The 25,298-nt window shown below is 41.8% G+C and overlaps 1 protein-coding gene across 1 annotated transcript in view; it reads left to right on the plus strand.

Moving 5' to 3' along the window:
* Nucleotides 1–24,867, plus strand: part of COLEC12 (collectin subfamily member 12) — a 101,933-nt gene extending 77,066 nt beyond the window's left edge. Inside the window, exons 3-10 of the mRNA XM_075494452.1 lie at nt 4,277–4,399; nt 11,376–11,474; nt 14,005–15,051; nt 16,479–16,967; nt 17,425–17,561; nt 18,336–18,445; nt 20,182–20,327; nt 21,589–24,867. Coding sequence (XP_075350567.1) covers nt 4,277–4,399; nt 11,376–11,474; nt 14,005–15,051; nt 16,479–16,967; nt 17,425–17,561; nt 18,336–18,445; nt 20,182–20,327; nt 21,589–21,608 — 2,171 coding nt within the window. The 3' untranslated portion in view covers nt 21,609–24,867. The remainder of the gene's footprint in view (nt 1–4,276; nt 4,400–11,375; nt 11,475–14,004; nt 15,052–16,478; nt 16,968–17,424; nt 17,562–18,335; nt 18,446–20,181; nt 20,328–21,588) is intronic.
* Nucleotides 24,868–25,298: the final 431 nt, after the last annotated feature.

Below are 25,298 nucleotides of genomic sequence, written 5' to 3' on the forward strand. Positions count from 1 at the left end.
AAATCAACAAAAAAAACCCCCAGCTCCTCCTCTAGCAAAACCTCTGCTTATCTGCAGCCCAAAAGGAATCTGCAGATGTATACCCCCTGCGTGAGAACAAAGTCTTCAGTCACTGGAATGCAATGCTGTAAAAACAAATACTACAAAGCCTGGTAACAGGGGGATGTCTCACTTGCATATTTTTTTGCGACCATCTTGGTTTGCAGAGAAGGGGGTCCCCAAAGCATGTGAGCCAGCAGGATCTCTTTGTACTAGGTCGCTGTCTGTTTGGCCAGATGTCTTCCCAACAGTGAGACCAAAAAACCAGAGCCCTTATTAAAATGTCGGGGAAAGGAATGGAAAAAAGCATGTGTCCAGCGAAACGAGGCACATTGTGTCCCATCTGATATTTATTAAATGTTGATCAAACGAGCAGTGAGAAATGCACATCATGCGGAAGTCACCCTGGCTCCCTGGGTTTGCAAGTTAGTGACAAATGTCTGGGAGCAGACCAACGTTGAAAACAGGTGTACAGGACGCAGAGAGGAGTGTGCTGCACCAGGAGCAACAATAACAGAGAAGAGCTGACTTCAGCCGAGAACCCCCTTTTGCAGGTTTTACATATGTTCTATCGATGGAATGGGTGTGTAGGGTCTTTCCCTGCACATTTACTCTACAGCTTTCTAGCTAAGAGGTTACACATCTCCTGGAAGAACACTGCGTTTTGTGTAAGCCGTGAAAGCAAGCAGTCAAGTGGGTAGAAGTGGGGAAGTTTTTTCAAATTAAAGCCCAAGCAAGGGCTCCTTCAAGCCTTGACTCTCAGCTTTTGTGATAAACCTGTATAATTTTATGTCAGCCTGCTGGGTTCTGTGTAATCACAATTACACAGAGTTTGAAATAGTCTCCCATCTGTTGTTGCTTAATGGTGTGGCTATCACATCTTTTCAGAGCAACCCTTCAATAAAAATAAGTGTCCTCACAGCGCGGACTAAATGCGTGTCCTGTATCAGAACAAGCTTATTTGGGCTTGGGCCTTAAACAGGGTAGTGGGGAAGAGCAACAGGGCAAGTTGAAGCCAGGCTCTGTGCTTGGGGGGGGTGGTGGAGCCCTGACTACACTGTAATTCATCCCTATACAGAGAGGGTTGCATTCCTGGCTTTTACCTTTGCTCAGAGCCTGGATTATTTAACTTCACAAAAAGACATCAGAATGAGTCTTCCAGATCTTTTCTTCAAGGTACCTCTATCTTTAGTAATTTGTATATGGTTAGTAAACGAGAAAGTCAGCTGTTACTAGCAACAGAGTTAAGAGCTATGTATTTGCAATAAAAAGTAAATTTAATAGCTCTGAAAGACTTCACTGTGTCCATCTCTAGGCAAAGGAAAACAAAGGACCCTGTTAGAGCTCCGTGGCTTTTTACTCCAGCCCTGGAGCTGGGGCACACGGAGCTGAGGGTAGTGGGGGTTCGATGGCAGTCAGATGCAGTTTTAAGCTGACAGGCAGAAAGGGCCAGCAGGCAATGCAATACACCCTTCCGGCCCAGCTTAGTTAATGGAATCATTCCTGCCTGTATGATGGCTTTAGTACGCTGTGTTTATGTTATTGATACCAACAGTGCTGGACTGTTAAAGGATGGAAGGGTCTGGCTTTTGTTGGGGTGCTGTTCTGATGTCAGTTTGAAATATGCTGAAAGTAAAAGTTCCAAAAAAGCCAAAGTGCTGTTTTATTGAACCAGCGATAGAGAGGACTGAGACAAGTGAAACAAGATCCTTATGAAGCACTGGAACATACATGATGCTAGATGCTGAACTGCAATACGTCCAGTGACATCAGCAAAGTTTCAGCTCATTACACTACACAGGAAGCCACAATATGGTGACAGAAAGCAGGCCATGTCATAAAATAAGTAATCTTAATATGAGACTGTAATCAAGTGAAACTTTTCTATGTGCAGTTGCTGTCAAAGGTTTTGTTTTTATTTCTGCCTTTCTCTGTGCTTTGTACCTCTGCAGTCTATCAGTCTTCCCAGTTACGGATCTGGTCCTGCTTCCATTAACATTAAAATAGGGAGGATCATGCTTTCTGTTATCTGTGTATTTAGAAAGTGAATGTGATGTGCTTTGTGCCCCAAGCTTCTCGTGTTTTTTGATATGTGGGATGTTCAAAGACTTACAGGATTGGAATCTGAATTTTAAACCCTTTGGAGAAGAAACCTTGCATTCAGTGCACAGAGGCTCAATGAGCCCATTAGTACCAGCTAACAGCAGCAAAATGGTGCTCCAGACACCACGACTTCCCGCGGTGAAATAATTTCAGTCTCTGAATACCTACTGCAAACCCTTAGAAAATTGCACTTCCCTCTCCAGCTTTTTCAGCAAGCAGAGCTTCCCCACTAGCAAACTCCTTGAGATTGTCAACCAAACAAAGAAAACCAGCCCACACATCAGGATCCATATGCAAACCTGGCTATTGAATTATGGACCTTTCACCTTTTCTTTTGTGGTGCAGGAGTTATCAGCCTTCCAAAGCCAAGTCACCAATAAATGGGCTATGCAACTGTCTCCGTGCCAGCTCCCTTCCATCCCACCTGCACAGGCAGGAGAGAAGCCTTTCCCCTCTGGAGGTTCTGTTCTTGGGTTTATGCTTACAAGTCTTTGTGTTTTTTTCCCCTAATGTTCCTGTTCCTGAAAAAAGAATCAGATTCCCAACTGATCTTATGCCTAAACCCCAAGGAACCCAAACCTATGACATCGCTTTCATCACATGGCAACAGAACGTGATGTCACAGCTGAAAAGTTTAGAAAAACCACGTGATGACATAATATGGAAAGTGGGCTGACCTGTGAGAGATGCATTTCTGCCTTAGCCATGGCTAGTATATGTGCAGAGGGAACTGAGAAAAATGCCTTGTCAAATAAACTTTGTATAAATCCTCTTCCTGAGTTGGTCCGGTATGGTAATCCCTCCTTCAAGTACCCTGGGCTTAAGGAAGTCCCTGGAAACTGCTGTTCTTTGAGAGAGAAATACAGTTGATTTAACTTGATATGTCGGTCACCCGTCCTCTATGAACCCAGGAGAAGTGGCCCGTGCTTTTCTCTTAAAATATGAAAAATAAAAAACTGCTCTGCAGAAGGTCATGAGCTGAGAAAAGTAAAATCAGCTGTGGGTTAGGCCTCGGGGGAAATATAAGTTACTCATAAAAAGCTACGGAGCAAGTTTTGATTAGTTAAGTAATCTGGTGCATAGAATTTATTAGAGTTTAAAGCTTTCCTGTGGGACTCCCCTAATAGTACACAAATAGAGTAAAATATCAAAGAAGTGCATTTTCTGAGGGACGCAGAAAGCTACATTAATCCTGGCCTGCTTAATGCACACTGGAAGGAGGGATAAATCCCACCCATTCGTTCCAGCACAGTGGTCCAGTTTTCATGTTTTTACACGTTTGTGTTTCTAATTAATTTCTTGGTAACTTAATCAACGCTTCTAACACTCTCGAGCTGTTCCCAAGGAGCACATAGAGGAAAGAGGAATATTGCTTCCCTAATAGACTCAAAGATATCAAACCATTCTGCAAAAAGCTCAAATATAAAATAGCAGAGGCCTGTTTTCTCTCATCAGCTTGAGGCCCTTTTTCTTAAACTTGTCCCCAAGGGAAATTCACCAGCATTTTTCTGTTGGTATAGATGTACCTAGCTTTACCAGTATAGCACCTCTTCTTTTCTGTGGAAATAGTATTCTCCAAACCCCCCCAAAATAAGAAAAAAGTCTCTCTCATTATGGAAAGAAAGCGTTCACATGGTAACGATTTGTGGTTACAAAGCAGGACCAGTACTCCTACCAGGTTTTCACAATGCTATTTTATTTCTGTATTTTCCTTCTGCTGGAGCATTTACTGTCTCCTATTGCCCCTGTAGGGAGACTGAACACTAAGAAAGAGCTGCTGCGGCGTGATGCCTGACAGGAGATGCTAATAAACATTTGACTTCCAAAGCTCACCATAGTCTTGTTAGCACAATCGGAAAATAGTCCTGTCTCTCAGGAAAGCCACAGGTTTTCCAGCGAAGCAGAACCTACTTCTCTTCCACATGCTAAAATCCCAAAGTGATTGTATCACTAAGCCGAGGGAGGCTATCAACCGTGGAGGCTATCCTGGCAGAATAGGCAGATAGGCACCCGTATATCATCTGCTTACACAAATAATTTGTTCTTTAGAAAATGGAGGAGAGGAAATGGGGAGATAAAACCAGCAATGTGTTCTTTGCCGTTGTTTTAAAATTCTTAAAATCTTCTTTTGCAGGTATTCAGGAGGGGACTCAATGTACCAAATGTAAAAATAACTGGGCACTGAAGTTTTCCATCATCTTATTATATATTTTATGTGCCCTGTTAACAATCACAGTAGCCATTCTGGGATACAAAGGTATGTATGCATTGAGCCCAACATTTCCCTTTCAGCCAAGCATCCAAGCGCATTTCCACATATTAGATAGACAGGCAATTTATCACATTTCACCTTAAATATCAATACCTTGGCAATGTTGCCTTTTTGTACACACATAACAACAAACTGCAACCTTAGATTTTCACTTTCAAATGATTATGAAGTTTTGAAACTAGATTAGACATTTGAAAGAAAAGAAAAAAGTTAGAACAAAATTATCATTCTTCCACCATGAAGGAGTAGTAACTGGAAGACTCAAAGCTCTGTAACATGTGGTATACCTTGATTTCCCTGAGCTCTTTTACATGTATCACATCTTTCCAGAATAAATGTCCTTCTTAATGGGAGAGCCAGTAATAGTGTTACTAATATATTTATCACAGGAACAAAGTGTAGGATCAATATTACTTCGAAATATCTGGAAGAAAGATTGAACCAGGAGGTGCCAATGTATTGAGTTATCTACAATTATTTTGATGAACAAAGACGCTTAGATGCTTTTGACAGTAATTTCAAAGATTCTGCTAGTTGGGCAACCCAGTAATGGAGAAAATTTCATTTGTGCAAGTCATCGGTAGGGCACATTGGAAAGCACGGCTTAAAATTCCCATGCGTCCTCAGCGCTAATTAATTGTAGCCACTTAGGCATTCTTATGAATGTATTGATGTAAATGTCTGCTTGTTGTGCAGTCACAGCTATAATAACCTAAATAAATAAGACGTGAGTTTCTGGTAAGAAAAAGGAAGTAAATAACATTGTTCTGAGTATTATAACAGGACATTGCAGCATGTTGCGGAGAAAACCTAGCTAGCTTTAAACTAGCTGCTTGAGTATGGCTCTGAAAGTAGCTTCAAAACCCCTCCAAGAAGCTGGGTAAACACTCCCGTGATTAGCATGCAGTGCATCCTGTGCCGCCAACAGCTGCGCTCGTAGCAGAGCTGACATCACCTCTGGTCCTTTGCCAGCGAAAGAAAAGGAAATTGTAGAAATAGAAAGGGATAAATACTTGTTTAAGAGGATTTGGTACAGTTTTGAGTGGGAAGAAAATTAAAACTGCTTGGTTTTAGATGGAAGATTTAGCCAGGGAGATGAGAGAATGTGAAGGACAGATAAGAGACACGTAGGTATTCTTTTTTCATGACAAAGCAGACAGCATGTGGCAAATGAACATCAAATGTAAAGAAATGCAGTACATATATAATTGGTCAGACATTCTCCTGAATAATGTGTAATTGGTCTCTGGAAGTCAGATTCCGAGGGAAAAAAAATTTCTAGGATTCAAAAACTTGTTCTTGATCTATAAAGATAAGATCATTTCATTATATGGACTAGGGGAGGACAAACTTAGGGCTTTTGCAGATATAAATCTGCAGAGGTCTGCTGACAGCAGATGAGGATGGGATCCTTCCAGCCTATAACCCAGCCACTAAACACCTGGGATTTAGCAGAATTTTCCTCAAGAGAGTTTTATACAATGCTGTCAGTTCTGGGGCTCACCAGAAGACTCAGACCTCACTTGTCATCAGAAACAGCGTATCAAGTTGGAGGGACCATTGCTCTATATCTTGCTTTGGCAAACGTTTGTTCGTGTGTATAGGAAGCAATAGTAATAAGGAAACTGTCCAAAAGATCTCTTTGGGATAGGGAGTTTCTTTTCCTCATTTGAATCCACAGTTTTCAAGCTTCTTTCTCCATGGGGGCCTCTAGCACTGTCTCTTCCCCAGGCTTTGCTCCTATCTTGAGGCCCCATCTTTGCTGCCCTCATTTCTAAACCTCCTTCTTGTACTGAGTAGTCATTGGTGCCTGACCGGAGACGAGTCTTTCTGTCATAGCAATACCAAGACACATCTATGCAGGGCAAGGACAAAAGAATTTCCTCTCCCACAAAAAAATGGGAAAAAGATTATAGGGAGGTGGATAATGCACACCTTGCTCACAGACCTTAAGACATTTTGGTGACCGATGCTCCACCATGCACCAACTTGGTGACGGCTCCACCTGAATGCCAAGGGAAAGAGGCATATGCTGGACAAAAGTCCTGTTTAGTCCAAGGTATCCCTTCTGTAATGCCAAGCAGCAAATGGTCATATGTCAGGTATTAGTTTCGCCCTTTGTACCTGCAGCTTAAAAGCTTCGTCTCCACGGTGCCTAAGCACTAATTTGCAGGGAAAACATGAGTTAGACAAAACCCCAGCTGACGGTATGTATTCAAAGGAATTATTGCAATATTTTTGATCATTGGGAAGGAATTAGGCCTTAAAGGAAGCACAAAACTCAAAATAAAATTTTATAGCGCTCTTGCACTCTCCTCCCTGCATCAGAGTTTGGCTTGTCTTTTTTATTGCAATATTACACCGAAAGAAGGAATTCTGCTGGCATCAGGGATTCTTTCAGTCTCTTAGCTAAGTTTCCATTAAATTTGCCTCCCACACTTATGTTTATAAAGCCCAAAACTACTTTTAAAACTTTCATTTCCTACGTGGTATTTAGATATCCTTTGTGATTTAAAACGTTAAAACTACTAATCAGTGGATTAAATATGGCAGGCAAAAAAATAACTCAATGGGAGGCAAAGTCAACACAGAACAAACCTCCAAACTGGTGGTAAAAATTACATAGTAGGTTGGAGAAACCTGAAACCAAAACATGAATTAAACATCAAGGTCATTAAGGAATAACAAGCCGAGTTTACTATTAGTTTGCTTTGAGAAGACATATTAAATTATTGTTTAAAAATTTAATAAAGCAATCTGTAATTTTTTACACATACTTTCTTAAATTAAATGCAAAATACAAAGTTATAATTTTTCTGGCACCAGCCAGTATCGGATTAGCCTATTGAAGGTGAATGATCTTCCTGTGACTCACTCCAGTGAGGGAAGCTAGCATGCTCTCAGCTTGAATTTCTGGTAGTTCTCATTCTCTGATCAGTCCTTTTTTTTAAGTTTCTTGACTAATGCCTACCGTGACTTTCATCTCCTTCTTTTATCTGTCTCCCAGACAGAGTTTCCCTGCCATTACCTGGGGCCAACACACCCTGGTGAGATGGCACATTTTGTCCCTGCTTCTGAAATAGTGGCTCAGATGCAGACAGTCCTCACTGTTCTGGTCAGCAACTACTTGAAATGTTGGCTTCTTTTGAGGGTCTTTACCACATTTTCCACAGTGACCTTGTTAGAAAGTGAGATGACAATGTAGAGGGATCTGACCAAGCTGAGAATTAAGGTGAAGCTATCCAAAAGCAAGCTTAAGGCATAGACAGACTTTGCATTTTGAGAGCAGCAGACTGTTGGGAGCAGCAGACTGTTGGGAGCAGCAGAGTGGCTTCGTAAGGGATATTACGGCTGGTCTGCCTGTTTTGCCTTTGCCTTTTTCTGAAGAAGATGGGAAGTGGCTGTTCAAACCTGGGGCACTCCCCAGAGGTTGACTTCCACTCCTGAGAGTGCTCCACATGCTCACCTACCACTGAAGGCTCCATCCAGAGATGGTGGTGGGACCTACTGCCAGGGAAGGAAAGGCATTCCCAATAATAGGACATCTGTCCATATGACCTCTTTTGACAGCAAAAGCAACAAAACCTATTCTGGCCACGGCTCTCTACTCGTTCTCCCCAGAGTTCATTGTTTCCCCTTGCAGGACAGTAGCAGGAAAGTAAATAAGCTACAACTTGCTTGGGGAAGGACTTCGGGCAGGAGATCAAGTCCCCCAGGCCCATGATTTGTTTGACCATGGAGGCTAAGATCCTGCCCCTCTACAAAGCAAATGTATGCATTAGTTGCCTATGGGATGACAAAATTGAGCTTAGCCTGAATCACTGGGAATCCTTGAGCTAACCCTGCAGTTCACGTTTGCAGAGACCTCTACTGTTTCTGCTGCTGGAGCTGGGTGGTTTGAACTTGGCTCTGGCCTCTCTCCTCTACACTTCACACAACAGGACTGACTTGCCCTCTGAGGGGAAACAGAATTAAAAGAAAGGAAATGGTTTGCCTGATATAGCTAATTCTGCACTTCTCATCAGGTAATCTGGGTAAGTCATCGCCAGTTTAGTGTCAAATAGACAAAAATCAATACCTTGTGTATTTGAAAGCAGCCTTCTCTTCCCAGCCTCTCTAAACCAGCATCTTCCAGCTAAGTGTCGTGTAAGCCCTCCTGATCCAGGGCTGCTGTCTGGCGTACAGTTACACACTAGAATTAAAAGCTATTACTTTCTGTAGGTGACAAGCTGCTGGAGACTGAAAGACCTTTTAACAGTGCTCATTAGTGATCTTTCAGACACAGTCCAGGCACGCTCTTCCCCACATATCATGGCCAATTGTCAATAATACCAGTAAGGCTTCTTATTAAAGTCCTGCTTCAACAAATTTTTGGGGTGTTCCACACAAAGAATGTTCACAGCTACAGACAAGCTTCGGTCTTTTTAGTGTGGGGTAGGTTTTTTTTTTTACTTTCAGCAATGAAAATACCTTTTTTTTTACTTTCAGCAATGAAAATACCAATGCTGTTGTATCCTTAATTCCATCCAATCTCATCTGACTGCCAGTACAGGCTACTGCATATTGATAGGAGTTCTATTTTCATTTGCTTTGGACTCTTCAGGGTCCAAATGTTTTAATCCAGATTTCCAGTGTTAGATTTCATTCAACCATGAAAACATTCTTGTTGTTATAGGACAGTATAAAATCTCAGTTTTACAAACTTCACATCAAACTGGCATTCATTTGAACACCAAAAGGAAGAAACTACATTTTTCTTTCCTTATTGATAATATATATTCATTTGCCAACTCCAAGTGTATTGCATAACTGGAGAAAACAGGTGAATATTACACTCAGTCTGAATTAACAAGACCCATAGGTGATGTGACATTGCTAGTCAAGGCACAGGTCCAGCAGAAACACTTGCAGTAGGCCAGCTTTTTAAATCCAGATGTTTTCATGAGGTCCTCTCTAAGTGACTCCTCTCTGAGTGAGCCATGTCCTTCACGGTGACTATCCATAAGCAAAGCAGAACACCACAGACTGAACAAGGAGCTGCCTAGAGCTAGCCAGAAGGAAAAGCCAAGTATGGTCCCCATGCTCACTGCATGTGATGCATAGGTGTATACATGCATCAGTGGAGTGTCAGAAGTAACTGAAGGACCTTGGTTGATCTGGGCTCCAGCCTGGAAGACAGTTGAGCAGGACAAACAGAGAATCAACTCTGGCTTCATTTAGGAAAAATGGCATACAGCATTTTGACAAGTAACTTTAATGGGCAGAAGAACCAGTGAAAAATTAGTGCTATATTGAGGGGGGAAATGCTTTTGAAAGCAGAAGGTATTGAGCAATGGTCCCCCTGAAAAAGCAAAGCCATTATTGTAGCCTGGATCTGGTGTTTATCAAACAATCTGCCATCATCTCAAATACAGAAAGCCACACTCTGACTCTATCTTTGCACACACAGTAGAGTCTCTGTTTCCCTGGCTTGCTAGCAGTATAGAAAGGAGCGGGCAGGTAATTCACCAAAGGGTGTCTGGTCTCTCTGAAAACCTTGAGACTTTTTCTCTGTTGTAACTCCATTCACCTCAGTGCGGTTGCGCCAGAGATAATCTTGGTCTGCTTTTTCTCCTGTTGGTTTCGGGGAAGCAATAAAAGCCTGCTGTGTAACTGTGGTACCTAGAGTCAGAAAAACAAGGGCAAAAGTTAATAAAGAAGGAGCACTTGGTGGACTACACTTTAAAGGTCTGGGATTCTTGTGGTTGCTCATGAGCAGCAAAAAATCCCCTAAATTTCCACTTCTAGTAAAAAACCAAATCTTTACATAGCAACAACTTCTATGAGACTATTTCCTAGCTGCAGATTATCTCACAGACAGAAAAAGTTAGCGGTACTCCCTACCCCACACAAGTTTATGGAATTGGCTTCACTATCTCAAGACACGGGAAGCACATTATTTCTTCTGTTTGAAAGAGGGAGCTGGCACAATAACTCAGGTAGCCTCTCCCAGGGTTGGTTCAGATCCATTCTGCTGCCAGTGTAGCAAAAGGGCTAAATAATCTCATGATGAGAAGAAATTTCTGTCCCTGGTTGTGGCTTGGAATGCGAAAGCTTATTAGACAAGGTTTGGTGTGGAAGCTGAAGGCCACCTCTAACCTTGCAAGCATTTCACATTTTTGCTACTGGCAGCCACCCTGGGCTCTTTATTTGTTGCTCTGCTTTTTCCGTTTCCATATCAATTCCATCAAATAATCAGATTGTCTCAGTGACAAGAAAATGACTCGGACATTACAAAATAAAGAGCACATCAGCCATAAATCTGCACTTGCTGAATGACCATCCTTTCAATCTTAATGAGGCAGAATGGTTTCAGGACTGTTTTGAGTGATCTGTACCATTATCAAAGTGTTTAAATGTTGATGCCCAAAACGTTTAGTAATTGCATCTTCAAACTGTTATCTCAGTCCAAAGACTGAGATACAAATTTTGACAAATTGTAATGATTAATTGGCACAGGAAAATTTTTATGTTCTTTTTAAGGAGAAATGGCTCATAGCAAAATAAAAGGAAGTCTTCTCTCATGTGTCTGAGCCTTCAGCAATCAGTCTGCCTTTGCCACACAGCACTGTGCTTGGAGCATGGAAATACTGTTAAAAGAAAAGGACTTGGTTCATGAGGAAAACCCACAAAGAGGGATTTCCTCATTCAGGAGAGAGATTGCTCATGAGCAAAGAAATGTTTGGGGACTGTTGGCAGACTGAAGAACTGGAAGAATGCTGGGTCCCACCAGCAGATAGGAGCTCATCCTTCCAACATTTCACAGACCAACAGCAGAGTGTAGTGGCAAGAAAGGCAATTTTAAGGTGGTTTCTTTTTTTGTTTTATGGTAGTGGTGGGTTTTTTGTTTGCTTTATTTACTAGACTTTTTTCATAATTTTACTGTTCTTCTTTCCATAACATACTGTTCTCTTTCCCCTAGTTGTAGAAAAAATGGACAATGTGACAGGTGGCCTGGAAACGTCCCACAGAAGATATACAGAAAAGCTCACAGAGGTGGAGAGTGGTCTGAAGAAATTAGGTAATCTACACACAAGCAAAGCCCTTTTGTGTTATGGCTTTGGGGTGTTCTCCTGGCAGATAGCGGCAGGAAATTTGTCTGAAAAATCCTGGCTGTGACAAGATACAGCACTTCTATTCCAATTTCTCAAGTACTTGGGAAAGCACTTAAACATAGTTAAGATCAGCTCTACTTGGGACAGCATTTTAAGCATACTTCAATATTTACAGTTCCCACTGAAGTCACTCTGAAATAATTTCTACTAAAATAAACAGACACTTAAAGGTTGTCCTCAGGAGAGAGTCTTCTCTGAGGTAGAGATGTAAAACATAGCAGAAGCTGTTCCTCAGCACAAGAGATTCTACATAAAATGAGAATCCGTCACCCAGTCATCTTGATGCCGTTTTAGCAATTAAGATTCAAAACTGAAGGCCATTTTAAGGGGTGCACAAATAATCAGCTGTTCAAAACTCTTATGTCTGAGGCAAGTTGATTACTTCCATAAAATGTTTCTTAATCATCTCAAGGAATACAGGACACAAGGTTGTTATGAGTTCAGGTCTCCCGAGTGCTATCACAGTTCTCAGTTTGCAGGAAGATGGAAAAAGATCATGGATGAGGATTCTATTCACTAAGTGTACATTTCTACCTTTCTTCCTTGTCTGGAAAGGAAGCAGAGCTGTTTATTAGCAATTTATATATACATAGACTTATAGTTTATATAATTAGTTTTTATATAAATATTAATATACACATACATGCATGTGCTTCTTGAAATAAATTTTGTTTAGCTTCATAAACTATATATTGAGACATGTATTTCTAGGAAAAATTACTTGCTTGCAGCTTGATCATAAATTTTTACAACTTTTTCCCCCTAAAAAAATAGCTGGATTCTGAAGTATTTGCACACTGCATTTAGTTCAAAGACATGGGGTAATTCAGTGGCATGTACTTTTACATACATACAGAAGTAAATGTTACACCTTAAAGCAAATGCAACCTTTTGGGTTATATTTGGGTTATTATATTATGCTGACTACATTCTCACAACTTGGAGCACCTTTGATTCATTCACACCCACACGTTTTTACACGCTGCTGGATGGATGGCCAGTGAGATGCTCAGGACCATCAGTTCCCATTTAAGTGGACTTGCCATGGAGGAAGTTAAAAAAGTTATGGGGCAATGTGTGTGGGAAGCATAAAGGTAAGAGAACTGCTGTAGGGCCAGAAGGATAACAGCATGTGGTGAATGAAAGATAGGCCTTCAGGGATTAGCTGTATGTGGACCTGGCAGTTGTCAGAGCTGTGTGAGGAACACAGTATAATTTGATCTATAACCAAGAGGTAAACATAGAGTCAGAGCTGAGAAGATCCTGGAGTGAGAGAAGTGGCAGGGAGAGGAACTGTGCTCTCTCGGGGAAGATGGCCATCCACGGAAGACTCTGTAAACACTTCAGGCTGAAGTCTCACGGGCCACCACTTGATGTTCACCTTCATGACTCATTCAGACACCCCAGAAGAAAGCTCCATACACAGCTGTATTCACTGTAGTTTATGAAAACCATTCTGCCCTCTCTTGGAGTCATCTGAAATGATGGACTTCAGACTGCATAATTCATAAATATAGCTACACTTAGATGAGGACAAAAATATATGGACTGTGTGTAGGAGAGGGAAGTGATTGAGTTCAAGAAAGGGAATCTTCCCTGAAAGTGAGTGTTGACTGCTTATTTCCTTGGTTTCTATGTCCTGGCTGATGAGCTGTGCAGCCTCAAAAGCTTAATCATACTCAGGCAAGCTCCCAGAAGTATACTGTAGGGTAGTGTAAGCAAGAGCAGAGCTGTTCCTCTAAGATTAAAGGTTTTGCCTTCCTGAAACTCAGAACATGAGGAAACAATAACAGCAAAATAAATGTCATTAAAAGCAATAGTAGTATGTTAGAGAGAAAAACAGAAATACATCATATCCTGTCATATCTGGAGTAGCCTGCTGGCAAAGCTTTTGTCTCTAACCCAGATTGTTTTAAAAAAGGTATTAGAACTTCTTTAAAACTAAACCCAAGATTTTAAAAAATGAAACGATACATACTAAATCACAATGAAGATACTCCACCTGCCAGGAAAAGGAGGAAGAAAATATGTACCTCTGAGCTTTCAGCAATAGCTGATTGTAACTTCAAAACATAAACTTACTGATACCTCTTTAATATTTTGAACTCTGCTTACCACTCAGTTTTCATTGAGAACACAAGCACTACTTGACTGCATATATTCATCAGTTTCTAATGGTAGTTTTTCCCGTATATGACCACAGAATCACCATTTTGTCCTCCTCAGCAAGACACAAGGTCTTCCTCTCTTTGATTTTTTCTCTGTTTAGTGGCAGAACTTTCCTTAGTGGTTTCTCTTTTCTGGAATAGCTAGCATAGAAGTTCTATTGACAGAATATTTTGACAACCTGACTGTACTTAAAATAGACCGTGCTTTTTTATACTGTGTTTTAAAAAACTCATCCTAAAGCCTTTCAATTTTTTTCCTGTACAACAGATGACCAAGCTGGACAAAAAGCCATGAATACTAACACTGAAATGTCTAGCTTCAGATCTGACATTCTGGCTCTTCGTCAGCAGCTTCATGACATCGCAGAGAAAACTACCAGAAACAAAGATGCACTGGAGAAGCTGCAAGAGTCTGGAAATGTATTAGATGATAGACAGAGCCAAATGAGAAGTGCCTTAGATAGTAACTCTTTCATGATCATCAGTGTCAATAAGACTCTTCAGGCATATACTGGCTATATCAGCAATCTTCAACAAGACACAAGTAGTATTCAAACAAACTTGCAAAACCAAGTGCATTCTCATAATGTGGTCATCATGAACCTGAACAACTTAAACCTGACACAAATACAGCAAAGAAATCTTATCAGTGTCCTGCAGAAGTCAATGGAAGATACAAGCTTGGCTATTCTAAGAATCAAGAATGACTTTCAAAATCTGCAGCAGGTTGTCCTTCAAGCCCGGAAGGACACTGACTGGCTTAAGGAGAAAGTACAAAATTTACAGACTTTGGCCGCCAACAACTCAGCATTGGCAAAAGCTAACAACGATACACTTGAAGACATGAACAATCAGCTCAGCTCCTTCAGTGGGCAAATGGAGAATATCACCACAATTGCCCAAGCCAATGAACAAAATCTAAAGGATCTCCAGGAACAGCATAAAGAATATGAAAACAGAACTTCTGCCAAATTCAGCCAGCTAGAAGAAAGGTTCCAGGTCTTTGAAACCGATATAGTCAATATCATTAGCAACATCAGCTACACTGCTCATCATCTACGGACACTGACTAGTAATCTCAATGAGGTCAGGACAACTTGTACAGACACCTTAAGTAAACATTCAGATGAGCTGATTTTTATGAACAGCACACTAGCCAATATTCGCTTAGACTCTGCATCTCTCAAGATGCAACAGGATTTGATGAGGTCAAGGTTAGATGTTGAAGTTGCCAATTTGTCGGTAATCATGGAAGAAATGAAGCTGGTAGATTCCAAACACGGCCAGCTCATCAAGAACTTCACTATCCTACAAGGTATGCAGCTTCTCTAATGATGCCCATAATGGTCTATGCTGAATTCCTGCTTGCATTACTTCTTTAGTTCTGTGGAATTTAATGCATGCTGGTACAGAGTTTTCCATTATCTAATCCTAAACTTTGGAAATGTAAATGTAGCTTGAATTTTCCTTACTAATTTTCCTATGCCTTCTCTATATACCTAGAATGGGGATATTACGAAAGAAGGTTCTGACTTAGCAAAATTTTATTCTGCCTGCCTGACTGACTGGATCTGCTTTTGATTTAGTTTCTAAAATAAGCTAGTGAAGGTGTGGAACCTCAAGAAACCAATCCCTGCTAAGGAGGAAATGGCTAAAAAATATATGTTGGACTATTCCCAGAAAGGTCCACCCTTACGGAAAAACAAGTTGCTATTTCACTTTAAGCCAGTTGTTAGTATGCCAGAAAGCATCCTACTTTGCTTAGTTTTTAATCCTGAGATATTTTATTTTCTCCAGGAATAAATAGCATCAAGTTTAGGAGGTTTCTCCCAGCCAAGTATTATCCCAAATGAAAAGAACACTCATATTTCCAACCTGATGTGAACCAGTCAGGCCTAAAACTCTAGTCACAAATATAAATCCATTGCTCCAAATAAACTAAGGCTGAATTAGAGCCAAGATTGCATGTCAGTAACTGTAGCCCTTCTCATTTCAACCAGGCCTAAATGACTCCAGTTTAGGAATTTATCTCTGGAGGAGTTTAAATGATGTAGATTGGCTGGGGTGGGGAAGGGGGGTTACTGGCAAGGCATTTGCTTATCCATGATCCAAATCCAAAATTATTTTGTTGTTTATTGCTATCACAATATTGCCATTTCCTATGGTGGGTATTGTTCTCTTTCCTGTTATAGCCAGCCAGCGAGCAACTAGTACTTCTGGTGTTTCCCACAGTTGGCCTATTGCTCGCTACCCATCGTTTTGTCTCTTTTTGACAACACACTATTGACAGAGCAGCAAACAGGGTCATTGCAGGAGAAAGAGTCTTGTAGTTTAAGAGCGGAGAGACGGGGCTACAAGGAAAAGGGAGCGTAGCAGAGTGAGGGAACGGGAGCATCAACACACAGGACCACGTGCATCAACAGCACGGAGTGTGTCTTGCAGGGACTGGCACCTCGGCTGGTCACCTGGGGCATGGTGTCACTGTCCCGTTCACAGGACAAGGTGCATCAGATTATTTTCTTCTGTATCCTGTATTTCATGGAGGCTGAGGAAAGAGCAATGGTATATAGTGCCTGAGAAGCAGATGTACTTTTACAAGCACTGCTCGAAGTAGCTGTTAGCCCGGTTTTCACAGTGCTGAATATCCAGCGTTGCTGGTCTGAGATACATCAAAGACCCCACGTGGACTTTTTGTTTTGTTTTCTGTCCATATCCCCACTTTGCATGCTTACGTTGTTTCAGGCCCTCCTGGTCCAAGGGGACCTAAAGGTGACAGAGGCCCTCAAGGTCCTCTTGGCCCTGCTGGCCTAAAAGGACAAAAAGGAGAGAAAGGAGAGCCCGGACCACCAGGACCTGCAGGTGAAAAGGGCCCACCTGGGCCAACTGGGCCACCAGGAGAAAAAGGAGGGAAAGGTTCAAGAGGATCGCCTGGCTCCAAAGGTCAGAGAGGTTCTCCTGGCAAGACGGGTCTGCCTGGACCAAGTGGGGACCCGGGGCCACCAGGTCCACAAGGCAAAGATGGTCCACCTGGGCCACAAGGCCCACCAGGATTTCAAGGCCTGCAAGGAACTGTGGGAGAACCAGGTGTACCAGGACCTCGAGGACTACCTGGGCTACCTGGAGTCCCTGGGCTGCCTGGTCCAAAGGGCCCACCTGGCCCACCAGGGCCACCAGGTCCAGGGATGCCAATGGCACTACAAAGTGAACCTACATCAGTGCCCGAGGCTAATGGTAAGCTGTCAACACACCGCGTGCATCTTTTACTCAGATACAAATATATGTAGCGGAGGGTGCTTACCACCAGCCCGCTTCGTTGCGGGCTCAAATAACCTCTGCTATGTTAGACTAAATCTCTGGGATTTATCGCAAAAAGCCCTGTTAAGTGAAGCCATACCTGTTCATCTTCCTTCTGATGACCTGAAACTGATTTAAGTTAATGTTTATGGCTAAAGAAAAGGCAGCAGTAGTATGAGTAATAAATAATCCCCTTGACCACACAGTTTGGCCTTGATTTCACAAAGTCAGGATCCTAATAAGTACATTCCCAAACTGTATGTAAGTACTTTAGGTGGCAGCATGCTGTAGATGAGTATGGGATCCTCCACTTATTATTGGCCTTATGCAGAAAGTTACCACTGACCCGTTGAGATATCAGTAACTGGCTTAACACAAAAAATTCACATCACAGGTTGTTCTCCTCATTGGAAGAACTATACAGAAAAGTGCTACTACTTTTCAATTGAAAGAGAAATTTTTGAAGAGGCAAAGTTATTCTGTGAAGAGAAGGCATCACGCTTGGTTATCATAAACAACAAAGAGGAGCAGGTAATTACCTTCTCGTTCTGTTTTTCAAGGAGAGAGTTTGAAGTTATTTAATATGTGGAAGCCACAAGGCAAGTGGGAAGCTGAGAGCATCGTGAATTCATCTAGTGAAACAGACACAGTGGTTGACTCCAGTTAGCATTTTGTCCACCCTCTGCCTGCTCAGCAGCTCCTCCATGTGCAAAGGGCAGCATGAGCAGAGCTGGTGCTGACCCTGAAGGCGGTGGGCACAGAGCAGCCAGAAAGGCTGGTGAGAATTGTAGGAGTTTTGAACTTTTAAAGATGGAGTCCATTATGCCTTGCGTATTATCCAAAATGTTTTTTTTTCAGCGGTGAATATAATTTAATTTTAAATTGTCTGATTTAATACATGCATCCTAAGACTACTCTGACCCAAAAATATTTTTAATCTAACTATAAATCTAGCTATACTTTTACTGCTGTTCAACATAATTATTTGGTGGCTCCATAGCAGTGGGGACATCAAGATACAACTGCTTACTCTTTGGGTTTTTTTCAGTTTGTATCTATAAGACGTTGCCTGTGACTTTATGTCAACCTAATTTTCATGTCTAGCTCTCTACCTCACATGCAACACTGTGATGGATTCTAGTGTGGGCAAGGGGTCACAAGGCCAACTCCTGAAACATACCTTCAGCTTAGAAAAATTTCTCTGGCCCTTCCTATTTTGATAACAAAGATGCTCACGAAACTGGAGTAGCTTATTAGCTCCAAAGATGGTTGTGTTTGTTATGGACTAAGATCTTTCTTCTGCAGCAATGGATAAAAAGGCAGATTTTGGGGAAAGGCAGCTTCTGGATTGGACTAACGGATTCAGAGAAGGAAAATGAATGGAGATGGCTGGATGGATCCTTACCAGTTTATACGTACGTAAATAAAAAACAATGGTGTTTATTTTCTGCAGATGCTACCACTCTTGCTGACACTTGTAAAAGCAGCATCTAGAAATTATCCAATGGATCCAGAGGGTTGTAGATGCCAATGAAATAATTCGTTACTGAGGGTGCTGTTGAACTGGTGTTTTCTCTTTCCCTTCTCCATGCACAAGGCTTTGCCTTGCCTTGCTTTTTCTTCCTTGCCAGGAAGAAAACTGAATGTTGAATGAAAGAATCACAGAACTACATAGAGCAGTGTTTCTTGCCAAAACATTTGCTCCTGACTTTTATTACAAAGTTGAGATGGAAAGCACAGACAGTTTTGCTGTCTTGGTTTGAATTTTCCTTATTTGCATTACAACTGGTTATAAATAGAGTGCTCGTTCTGATAAAAAATGACCAGCCTTTAGATAAAGCCCAAATCCAAGTGGAAAGTATTAAACATAAGGAAAATGCATGAAACGAGGGTGTCTAAGCTTTGGCCAGCTGAGAACTGAATTGGCATCTCTCCAGGAATCCTAGGGCTACACCTAATTTGTCCTAAGTGGAACAGATTGCAACCACCCAAATTTTTCATAGTGAGGAGTGGACTAAAGAGCTTATAGAGCTGAGCATGCTGTGCTCCAGAAAAACAGGCTACAGTCAGTCAGATGTTACGAAATGATTAGCTGTGATCTCACTGGTGTTCATTTTGATTAGAAACATGGAAAAGGTCAGATGTATTTCAAATGAGCCGCAATATTTTTCCCTTTTTCTCCCTCCCCGTTTTTATCTTTCTTTCTCTTTATGGCAGCACTGTGACTGATTCCCACTTCAGCCACTGCTTTCAATAGGCTTCCACTACACCGTTGTTTTAGGTGCCCTGTCCTAACCTCAGAGCTGTCAGTTACTGATTTTCAAAGTATTTCATTACTGCTGGAAGGCTGTGTGTCCTCCCAGGTGCCTGGTCAGACGCTCTGTGTCAGGCAGGTGTGGTTTTTAGCTGAGCATGGACCGTATCAGCCAGCAATCACAAGCTCCCTTCAACAACCTGTTTCTTCAGGAAAATGGAGCTTTTAAGTCCCGAGGTTGGAAGCATTTCTCACTTGTTAAACAAAAACAGGATGAGGAAACACTTGCTGCAGGCTTTTTACATGCTGCGTTAAATTTCACCATCAAAGCTAACGATCTCAAAAGATACATGTATATATACTTCGTACGTTCCTTATAAGTCCAAAAATTCGCTTCCCATCCAAATATGGGTCCGTAAAACAGATACATCTTTGCTGTGCCTCCCCAGAGGCCCACCTCGGTGCGGTCAGAGGGCTGAGTGCCTTTGCAGTGAGCGATGGCAGGGTGCTGCCATCCTGGGTAGCACTCGTGAGCCTGCCGGCTCTTCTCAGTCCCATCTGCCGGCAGGAACGCAGTGGGCAGGCTTTGCAGGATTGGAGCAACGCACATGGAGCATGGAGGAGCACTCCCACTGTATGTGCATGTACATTCAGAAACTAAAATAAAGTTCATCAGTCTAATTTTAGGTCTCTGAGTTTTGGCAGCCTGAGGCCAAATAGATTCCCTTCTCTGTAATACATCTGTTTTCCATTTTCAGCAAGAGTCATGTATTGTTTGTTTCAATGTGTATTTCCCGTTCAGAACAGACCTCATGATGTTTTCATTAATTTCTTGCGGTGAAAAACTGTCATGTGTGCTGCGTTGTGCAATCATATCTCTTGCTTTTTGGTTGAAAGAAACTGGAAAACCGGGCAACCTGATAACTGGAGCCACGGGCACGGGCTAGGGGAAGATTGCGCTGGGTTAATATATGCTGGGCTCTGGAATGACTTCTACTGTGAAGACATTAACAATTTCATTTGTGAAAAAGACATGGACAAAGGTAAGCAAGGCACTTGGTTTGATTATTTCACCCTACCACTAGCAGGCCAAAATCAAGTAAACTTTCCACAGCTAGAGGGGAGAAGATCCAGGCATAAGGCTAGATGCTATGGCAGTGCCTTGTCAAGGAAGAGGGGGAATCATACTTGGAGCACTTCTACGTAGATCCAGCCCAACATGGGCTTTTCTAATACTCTGCACGATGCAGATGCTGGATTTATTGCAATAAATCTTGTGCTCTTTCACCACAAGAAAAGAGCAGCCTTTGAGCTGGTTGTAGGCATAGCATGCTCTGCATCTTGACCATCTCCTGTAGACTTCAAACGTGCCTAAAATTTCAAGCGTGATTTGGCATGTGTGCTCCAGACCCTGGCCACACTGGAGGCTGTTTTTATAGGCTCAATGGCCATGCAGCAGGTAAAGCTGGTCTTAGGATTGCTCAGGGACCAGCCTTTGAAAACCAAAAGGACTCTGTTTTGAGAGTTTGTGCAACAGGAGGCACTTGGTGACTGCTAAGGAGGTCTTAGAATTCCCACTGCTGCCAGGAGATGCCCCATAGGGCTCAGAGGCTGGGTCTACAGGCCATAAGCAACTCATCTGTTGCAGTTGGAGCGAAGGACTCATAAACTGCCAATGTGGCCAAGCTGTCACCCAGGTGATTGCCACGGGGCACCTCTTTCTGGTTATACAGGCATTGCTGCACTGGCAGAGGGCAGGTTGTTCACATGGCTGCTTAGAGCCCAGCCCCATCATCACAGAGCTAGGTAGTCTTTGTGTTCATGGTGAGGCTCTGGCCAAAACATTATCTCCTCCATACAACCTATTTAAACATTGTTTTGCCAAGGGTGCCTGGCTGCTCCAGTTGCAAACATGTAGGCTGAATTTCAGTGAAGGCAGATGGAAACGTCAGCTAGAGCCAAAATTACATCCCACCCACAAAAAATGCCCCCCTAAAACAAAACAAAACAAAGTGCTGAATAAGCTTTGTGTGTGTATAACTCTGGGTGTCCAGAGTGCAGGACCGTGTGTAAGTAAAAATGTAATTTGCCTTCGTTTACCTACATATATTTGTTATTTTAGGAAAACTTCATGGTTTACAAATATTTATCCTCCAGGACTTACAGGATCTGAATATAAGTCCACTTAAATTTTTAACATACTTTTATCTCTGTAAGTTTTCTTTTTGGAAATGCATTTAATCCTCACAGAGTTTTTACATGATTTGTTTTCTCTTTGTTTTTCTTTTTTCTCTCATACTGTAGGGCAAATACTTGGAGTGTAATAGGCTATGACTTTACAGATACCTACATATTATGGAAATTTACTTAAAGAAGAAGAAAATCCTCGGAGAGAGCAACATTGCCTACCAAAATAATTGAAAAAAAAAACCCAAAAGGAAGCACTGAAAACTGGTTTAAATGCATAAAGGAATTCAGCAGCAACTCTTCTCCAGCATCCTGCAATTATTCGAGGCCTTTCAACCCACAGCATCAGGAAATACCATTGGACTAATTCTGTTATAGATTTTTCTTCCCAACCAGTAACCACATACATAAGCAACTTGTGTCTTCTGACAAAAGACATTCTGTCAGTCTGAGTAAGACTGTTGGTCACTCATATAGAAAAACATAAAGCAACTGTGTAAACAGTATGTTTCATTTGCTAAAATCCCAAATGTAGGAAAATTATACAGATACACGAATATATAGATTTTATATAAATATATATATATAGTCCAACTCTTATCAATAATATGGAATATACTTTTAAGAGCTTTTAAAACTTTGTATTTTTGTACAAAATATTTGCTTTTTACAATTGTTCTCTTTTTTACTGACTTTTTTTACAAATATAGTGCACAGGGGCCAAAGAAAACAATAAAGGTACTAATAATTCATTAAGGTTTGCTGTCAGGCCTAGCTCAGCTATAGAGAAATATTTTTCCAGTTAGAAATATTTGTACTTTCCCAGATGATTTGTTCTGGTTAAATAACTTTTAAAGCAGATGTTAGATAGTGTTCTCCTTATTATATGCAGTCTAGTCTCCGTGTGTAACAATTAAGTTGACTAAGGACTAGATACTCAGTATAGCTCTGATCACAGCCAGTGTTCCATCGGAGTACTATGCAAAGACCGTGTTAATAAAAGCTTTTCCTTCCCTCCTTCCTGCCTATCTGCCTGCCTGCCTGCCTTCTTTCCTGTCTGCCTGCCTTTTCTGCCTGCCTGCCTTCTTTCCTGTCTGCCTGCCTTTTCTGCCTGCCTGCCTTCCTGCCTGCCTTCTTTTGCCTGCCTTCCTGCCTGCCTACCTTCCTTCTTCCCAGCCTGCCTGCTTTCCTGCCTGCCTGCCATCCTGCCTCCCTTCTACTCATGAGAAAATGCCACAGAAGTAAACCTCTGAGTTTTTAGAATGATTTTGAGATGTTTTCATTCCTTCTCCCTTCTCATGAGGAATTCTACCCCAGTAGGTGCTACCCACATTGCAAGTCAAGCCCAGATGAAGGATTTTATGAAAACAGAAACAGAGGAGCTGCACACCCTGAAATATGTTTCTTTTTAGGACAGATTTCAAAATTTGGTAAGAAAATATGCCCTACTCAGAAAAGTCTAATCAACTTGCACTTCTCCAAAGTGCTTTGTAAATTGATCTCTCTGTTTTCTTGGACTAGTACTTCTCTCCCAAACAAACTAGAAAATAAAATATGCTGCAAAACAGAAAGCAGTGTAGCTAATGAGATGATATCATCACCCAACCAGTTTCCTCCATGGTCCCATGAGCCATAGTCTAGGCAGCAGTGCTGCTTATCAGGAATTTAAAAAATTAGCAACCAGTTAAAGTTCATTAGCAGAAACCCTGGTTTCAGTTCCCAGTTTTTATACTCATTGCACGGCCACACGCTACACCATGAAGGAAGTTGTTTTGGCTTCTTGGGAAGGAGACTTGTTTTTCCGTTGCCTCCTGACCTGCCATTTACCTTGGCTGAATGCAGATAAGTTTGTTGAAATACTCCAGCTCTGTTGGAAAGAGACAAGATTTTGTACTTCAGATTTTCAAATATTGCTCCTAAGACCAAGCAATTAAAGCCTGCTGCTTTCCTACATCCCACACTCCCTCCAGTGTTCATTCGGGGGGGATGGCTTTTTAATTTTAACTGTAATTTGCTTAGAGAAAATACATGAAACGTTACATTTGGGAATCTGTCCTGTGGTACGTATTAGATATGAGACAGGAACAACATGAAAACTGCATATGTTTAATTAAAAACAAAAGGTCTCTCTATTACAGCTGCAGAAACCACATGTTGCCATCTTGGAGGCAGGGCTTTTCTCCAGATATTTTGGATTTCCTGAGACTTTTCTTTTGGCTTTTTCATCAGGTTTTGAATACAACATGATTCTGCCATGCTGTACCTAGCAGTTGTGTGTAGATACACACTGTAGTGTTTACATATATATTTACACAGTGTCTGTGGAGATAATGTTATACTGCTATTTTTGGATAACAAGGTACAAAGCTATTACTTTGCACGCCCAGAGAGCCTCACAAACCCTGGTGAGTGGAGCTTTGCAGAGCCACACTGAGTTAGAAGCACTGCTACCTTTGTTTTGAATGTTGGCTTATTTAGGTGAAATAAGCCTGTTCTGAGCATCTGCCACATTAAATGACATTCTTCCTGCTTTTTACTGATGTGATAGACTTCTGTCCACAAAAGAAGTTCATGAGAAACTTCTGTGTGAGCTCCAGCTGTACTGTTTCCTCGCCCTGATTTCATCCTTCTCTTCCTTCAGCAATAGGAGCGATGGTACATATCGAGATGAGATGATCCAAGAGTCATCTAGTGTCCTCTCCTCCCTCTAAAGAGGTTTTCTGCGCAGTGGTCATCAACAGCTATAGCTGCACTTCTGCCTGCATGAGGTGACAGAAATGGCTGTTTATCCGCGATAGCTGCTTAGCTCGTTGAAAACGAGCACAGCAGCTATGCTAAACTACAGGCCTTTGGGTGGCCTTAGCATGGAAATAACCATTGAACTAGGACAGTTTAAGGATGCCAACATGTTTATGAATTAAATACTCATTTCAAAGTGAATTTCAATGCTGGGTTGTAATTATCTATAATAATACTCTAATTATCCACCTTTACCTGAGAAATGAAACGTGCCTGGGCTCAAGCTCTCCGTTCACATGTTTGAAGCAAAGAGTGTAGCTGTTAGGCAAAACTGGCCGGAGAGGGATGCTGCAGTTGCGTGCCTGGCATGTTCAGTCATCCTTAAAATCTGGCCCGAGCAGCCAGGCAGGCTGAGACAGACTGTCCCTCTGACCCACTCTTCCTGCAGGAGGGAAACAGAGGTGTCAAACGGCGACAAAGATTGAAATCACTGGGAGGATCAGGAGAGTGCTAAGACAGCTCAGGAACCTCCCACAGAAAGGGGAGATTGGGAGGGATGCAAGCAGGACACTAGAAAGGGCCAAGAAATTGTCCTGAAAGTCAGAGCTGCCACACAGGGTCTGGAAAACATCCCCATTAAATCTGCTTTCTGTATGGTTTGAGTGATAACGCAGTACAACCTGGAAAGGTTGAGTGATAACGCAGTACAAATGGAAAGTTTTAACTGATAGGAAATTATTTTGTCCCAGCTCGAGTTTTGGCTTTCCTTCTTATGCCCAAATACTGTAATTTGGCATACTGAGTACACATTTCCATCGTCCTTTTTCTTGTTTTACATCAAACTAGATGCAAGTACATATACCCTGGCAAGCACTGGGACTGTTGCAGGAAGGGGAGGGGAAGGCAGAGAGGGTGCAAAGTCATTGTGGTTTACATCCAGTGCTGGATTTCTGAATGCCATGTCTGACTTCTTTCATTAATTTATTTGGAAACACCTTCAGCTGATTAGAGCGTATAAATCTCAAACTCTCATCCCCTTTGATGCCTATAAATAATACCTGCAAATGTTCCAATAAAGGAAGCACTAA

The sequence above is a fragment of the Mycteria americana genome, chromosome 2 (genome assembly GCF_035582795.1).
Source record: "Mycteria americana isolate JAX WOST 10 ecotype Jacksonville Zoo and Gardens chromosome 2, USCA_MyAme_1.0, whole genome shotgun sequence".
Taxonomy (NCBI): Eukaryota; Metazoa; Chordata; class Aves; order Ciconiiformes; family Ciconiidae; genus Mycteria; species Mycteria americana.